This window comes from Camelus dromedarius, chromosome 13 (genome assembly GCF_036321535.1).
Source record: "Camelus dromedarius isolate mCamDro1 chromosome 13, mCamDro1.pat, whole genome shotgun sequence".
Classification (NCBI taxonomy): Eukaryota; Metazoa; Chordata; class Mammalia; order Artiodactyla; family Camelidae; genus Camelus; species Camelus dromedarius.
The window spans coordinates 54,111,163-54,117,291 of record NC_087448.1 but is presented as its reverse complement, the minus strand read 5'-3'; the positions used below and the strand labels follow the sequence as shown (position 1 = coordinate 54,117,291).

At 42.4% G+C, this 6,129-nt stretch overlaps 1 protein-coding gene and 1 long non-coding RNA gene across 3 annotated transcripts in view; one reads left to right on the top strand and one right to left on the bottom strand.

Moving 5' to 3' along the window:
- The first annotated feature begins 2,355 nt into the window (after window positions 1–2,355).
- LOC116157196 (uncharacterized) lies at window positions 2,356–5,495 on the top strand. Its single transcript, XR_010383615.1, has 2 exons — window positions 2,356–3,244; window positions 4,236–5,495. It is a non-coding gene; the product is annotated as an uncharacterized LOC116157196 (long non-coding RNA).
- LRCH1 (leucine rich repeats and calponin homology domain containing 1) overlaps window positions 4,952–6,129 on the bottom strand; it is a 170,046-nt gene continuing 168,868 nt past the window's right edge. For both annotated transcript variants that reach the window (XM_064493157.1, XM_031465995.2), the window contains one exon: window positions 4,952–5,990. In XM_064493157.1, the coding sequence (XP_064349227.1) occupies window positions 5,880–5,990 (111 nt within the window). In that variant the 3' untranslated portion in view covers window positions 4,952–5,879. The remainder of the gene's footprint in view (window positions 5,991–6,129) is intronic.

Sequence of the window (6,129 nt, the reverse complement as noted above, 5' to 3'; positions counted from 1 at the left end):
ATAGCCAAAGATAACTAATAAAGACAAAAGCCAAGCCTTCAGTTCAGTACAGAATTGACCACTGAGGATATATAAGGAGCCATTAAATTTGAACTTGCTTTTGTGTGGCACAAATACTGGCCTGGGGAGGGATGAATTCTTATGTATACCTGAGATGTTTCCCCCACCAGAACACAAGTCTTCAGTTTGGGGTTTCCCAGACTGTACTTGGGGTGGAAATTCAAACTGTAAATCTAGGCAAAATGAGAGCTGTGGTGACAGTCACAGGAGATAATATTTCCCCATCTATTCTTGGCCAACAATGACTAGAGTCCTTGTCATCTCCCTTTGCTGACAGGCTGATTTTTTCCCCCTATTCTTTCAATGAAGATGCAGCTCTATTACAGATACTGACTTTGTGCAGAGATTTCACATCCAACTCAGGATCCACCTTGAAAGGGTGGATCTGAGGGCCCATTAGTGCACCATCTCTTGGTCAGGAAGATGGACAAGTGCTCCCAGTACAGCCCTGGCTTCACCTCTACCTTAACACTCTCATCTTCAGCTCTGTTTAGAGACTCTGGGGGTTTCCTTATTTTCTTATAATAATCAAAGTAGTTAACTGTGTATATTTATTTTTTTAAGCATTTCTCGGCATGTTGTTGAGGGAGGTTTTTCAGGGGTATGACTACTTCAGCCCTGTCCTTGGAGCTTAGCTGGGATAATTCTGAAGTGTGACGTGCTCTATACCATCTCCCAAAGCTTCCTCCTGGACTGAGCTTCAGTGGAGCTGGAGTTTAAGAACGCACCCCTTAGTGGCCACCTTCTAGAATGCACCCCGTGCTGACCTCTTTCTGATGGTACTTCCCCATTCTGGGGCTAGCGCCCTATCACCAAAGACCTAAGGGTCCTTACCCTTATTTCTGGGCATGTCTGTTTCTTTTAGGTATTGCCCACCTAATACTACGTGCTTCTAGGAACTAGGCATGCTTGTAGGTGCTTCTAGAGGAAGCCTTTAAAATATCCTGTTGGTGCCTGCTAGTGCCCACATTTTCTTTCAGCAAACAATACTATACAGGCAAAAAAAATGCATATGCTTTACCATTAACAAGGGAAAAAAAAGCCAGTCTATAAAACTGTACTATGTAAAAATGCATACAAATGCCTCAAAGAAAATATTTCAAAAGTGTAACAGCTCCCTTAAGGTGGGATTGCTGGTGCTTTCCCCCAACCTTTTTATAATTTCCAAAGTTTCTGTGATGAACATGTATCCCTTTGATAAACAGAGAAAAAAAATCCCAACATTTAAAAAAAATCATAGCAATATTTTTTTAAAGTGGGAGAGAACTGAACAGGAACTGGAGGCTTCTTTCTAGGCCAACTTTAAAGAGAAGACTGCTTCCTGTCACTGTGCCTGTCATGTAAATCTTTTTTTTTCCCCCTACTCTTTGCTCTGGCCTTGATCTGTCTTAGCTAGCATTTAAACTGGTCCTAGTAAGCCCAGCTCACCAGGTTTTATTACATGAATATGTTTTCTTTTGCATCTCTAAGCATCTTAAGTATTGTCCAGGGCTTTTTTTTTTTTTTTTTTTTTTTTTTTAACTCTAGAAACTTTACTTGGGTTAGCTCTGCTGGGAAGCTTTTTGTACAGAGAAAGGGACATAGGCCTGACTTAGTTGAACCTGACTCTGCCTCTGTTACCTGCTGGGACTTTGAACAAATTACTTGAATACTCTTGAGTCTCAGCTTGTTCATTTGCACTCTCAGATTAGAAGTGATAGCAGCCCTACTCAAACTGATTTGATGCAATCATAGCCTCTTGGAAGTACTCATGGAAGGCCTGGCTACCCAAGCTTCGGAAATACAGGATTCTTTTACTACTGATCCAGAAATGGAAACACCAGGGGGTTTTTTTGTCTTGGGTTTTGTTTTTTTTTTCCTGCCTCTTGTCCCTACTTCTCCCTACGTGTCCATTTTATCCTCTACATGTTTTCTAGGTTTTATGTCTTCTGTCTCTGTCACCAGGAATAGAATTAAAATCCTGGGGAAAAAAATTATTGGTCAGTTGTGAGTAAGGGCCTGCATCTGACCCAGGTGTACAGCATCGGGTAAGAACTAGGCTACGTCTCCTGGTAAATGGGCAGGGTTAGTTCCTAGAAGCCTGTGGTATTTGGTGGGCAAGCCCATAGGTGTCCTTTTTAAGCCCCTTCCCTATAGCATTTGGTAAGAGTTTTGAGACAATATATGTGAAGTTCATTAATTCTTCTAACCGACATCTCTCCAGTGCCTACTACCTGATAAGCACAGTTCCAGGCAATGGAGAATCAACAGAGAACCGAACAGATGAGCAGCCTTATTTTAATGAAGCTTGTAAGTAAAACACTTGACTCACAGTAGCTTCTCGATAAATACTGGCTATTAAGGGGGCCCTTAAAATTAGGGGAGCAAAGAGAATGGTTTAGAGTGGAGCCCTGCTTCACACATATGCCCCACACTCAAGGAGTACCCGTTCTGAAGATAAGTCCCTGAGCTCATACGTCCCCTGAGACCAGACTCAACTGAACCTGCTAGCCAACCTCCTGTCGAAGATGGGAGATTAGATAACCAGTCCCACTGGGGTCATTGCTGCCCGGATCTCAGGCTCACCCAGGAAGAACTGGGGAGCCCCCAGATGCAGCTGTTGGCTGGAACCCAGTCTCTGGGACAGTCCCCAGCTGTGGCCAGCATTGTATGGCTGAGCTGCATGGGTTACCCTAATGAAAACATGGCCCTGCCAGGCTCCCTGCAGTGCTCCTGTTGCCATCCCCCACCTTGTCCTTCACACATCCCCAGTTGCTCCAGCCAACTTACAATGCAGAGTGTCTGCAAAGCACAGTAGGGTGCAGGAGACCAAGACGGCTAGGATTTTGGGGTTGGGCACAGTAGCAGCATTTTGTCTTGTGGATTGTGTTCGGAGGTCGGAGCAAGAAGGCAGAAACCATCCATCACTGTATTCACTTGAATTCCTCAAAGCAGCTGCTCTTCTACCAGATGTAGGCTGGACGTATGGGTAAAATGATGACACTGACCCGGATTCATGGGAGGCGAGGAGACAGCCACTACACTCTCCCAGGGTCAGGTTCCACAACATGCACCACAGAACCTTCAAGTTTCGTCAAAGATGCCCTGGAGCCACCACCCAAGAGACAGATGGAGGCACCTGATGGACACCTTGACCCCCTACCCCGACCCAACCCCGACCACAGCAACTCTGCTTTTAAGTGTTGTATGTTCTGTGGGTCATGGGAAGATTTTAGTTTGAAAACTCTTTTCCTATTTTATTTATATATAACATGAATATAATAAAATATATATATTTCATACACACACACACACACATGCTAGATGATTGCTACAATCTGTTTTATCAATGACACTATATGTATGATTTCTTTTGTGACCACAGTCAACCTCTGCATCTGATGTGTAAGTCAATCAGAAGATGGCTTGTACAGATTCAAGGTTTTAATGGCTGTTAAATCACAAAAGGAAGATATTTGCACTGTGCACACTCTGTCCATGGAGGGCACGGTCAGCCGGCCACGCACATCTTACTGCACATATAAACAATGTATGAGGATCTTCAAGGCGTAGTAGTCGTACAAGGACTGCATTTCGAAGGGAAAAAAAGCCATTTTACACAATATTGAAGCCAATCATTTATACAGCCAACCGCAAGAAAATACTGAAAATTAATATCAAAAGAAATATTTTAATTTTTGGAAAAAAATCTCTCAGAACAAGGATTACAGAGCTTCATGTTGCCATATATACATGTAAAAAAATAATTCAGGACCCTGCATTCTCAATGCCCATCAAGGTGCAGTAATCTAAATTCCTATGTCTATAATCAACCTTTGAATGTTGCTTACATAGAATACGCTCTTTGTTCAAAGTGTCTTCTTTCTTTACATCATTGTGCTACTTGACAAAACAGGTATTTGTGCAGTACAGGAAAATATTAAAATATATTTTAAGTTAGGTTAAAGTGCACAGTACATTTGACAGGAAGTAACTGCTAGCTGCCAATCCAAACGACTGTTCTTAGCAACCCCTCCCTCTTGCCCAGACCAGAGGGCAGCCTTGGCGTTGGCTGATGTAAGTCTGTGTTCAATGCATCCTGTCCTCCTGAAGTCTTTTCTTCTGTGTTCGCCTTTATATCTGTCTTACAACTTGTGGCTGCTGCTGCTCTGAAAACTTACAATGGCTTTTCACAGAGGTGAAGACACAGCATTCACCAGACTTTGAGAGACGACTTAGTGGGATATCTGGAACCAAAAGGTGAGTGCACACGCACGTGACTGCTTAAAATAGGCTGTGTGTCTGTGAAGCCCTATGTGAGTCTCTCGGACCAACACGGATCGCTTTCCTTTGCTCGGTTTTCTCTAGTCATTACTTGAACTTGCTCCTCCTGGACCACTCAACCTCACAAGCACTACTTACTTAACCTTCTCCCGAGCCGCCTCGGTGTTGCAGGCACCTGCCCCCCCCAGCTCACTGCCGCACTGCTATGGTTTCCCACCAGAGACTCTGAAGCTCTGTGTTTTATGAACTACTTTGAAAGCGACCAATTAAGTTGCAATTAAAGAAGCACATCTACATCGCAGAATCATTTCCTCTTTTAAAAAGAGCAGTTGCAGAAAGTGCTGGTTTCCTGATCCAGGTCCTACATGCCTTAAGTTAATTCTTGATCACGTGCCACCGAAACTACCTCTAAAAAACTTTTTGGTTAAACAATAACCTTTCCCTCATTTCCACTTTCCTCTACCCTTTCCTTATTACCTACCTTTGGTGCTAGACTTTCTTTAATTACTCAAGTTACAGTGCAAAATTATACTACAAGACACATGATGCCAACACTTGTTACTTCTTCGTGTTAAAACTTGAATGTTTTGTGCTTAGCAAAAGAAGTATGAACCCAAAAAAATAACTGTTCACATTTTGTCTTCAAGTTTAATATGTCTTTTTTTTTTCCATCACAGCTATTTACAATAACTTTGGAGTGCTCTCTTGATTTCAGTCAGTTCATTGTATCAGGGGACAACAGGGCTGCTGGAATGTAGGAAGCTGGATGGAATGCAGAAATATAAATAAGACCAATGTTCCATAAACCAAAGTGTAAATAATGCCTCCCCAGAAAACAGTTCTCGTCACAGAAGCACCTGTTTTTTGCTTAAATCTTTTTGTCATATACACCAGAAAACATGACTATGGAGACCTAGAACTACTTGCACACCAAAGAGGATAGAAAATAACTCAATATTTATAATATTAAAATAAAGTGTTTAACCACAAAAAAGCAGTAATAAAATAGTTTCCTAATTTACAATTTGCATCCAAAGGATGAATAACAACTCACTAATAAATAATATTTATATAAATATTTTGTATGTCGAAAATAGTTTTTTTCTTTTAAAGGCAATGGTCTCAAGAAACTTCTTGAAAAATTTGGTGGCAAAAAACCTGATTGAGTTCCCCACCCCCCACCCCACGAAATACACGAGTTTGGTTTTAATAAAACAAATGCATCTTGCCGCAGAACAGTTGTGCTTGGTGTTTTGGTAATGGCAGTGGGTGAGCGTGGAAGGGATGAAGGAGGTTGTAGAAGGCATTGATGTGATGCTCGGTTCTTCACAACCAGCTCCCTCACGGGTTTTAGGTAAATACCTGTCACGTCTTAACATCAGAGGTCAGTTAGGAAAGGTCGAAAAATCTTCTCTTCTGTCCTCCCGTCAATTCAACTAGAGTTGGGGAACTGACAAGCAGTGAGTGGGAAGGTGGAGGGGACAGGTGTCGAGAGCAGAGTTCATGATCTCCGAGTGGAGAAGCATCTGAGCCGACTCAAAGGAGAGGAGTTGGTCTCATGTGAATAAAGCCTTCGTGACAGTCATGTCTAGCAATGCTTGAACAGTAATGCCCACTTTGACCAGGCCTTTCTCTTCAAGGATGTGATGGGGTAGACACAGTTTTTCCTAAAAGGAAGAAGAACAAAGCATTGATTTTCAGATGACTGGAATCTATTCATAAAATTTCGAGACGCCACTGACAGGAGTTAAGTCGAGCTATGTTGTATGCCTGTCTGATCACCTCAGACCATGCTCCCTCTCTTGC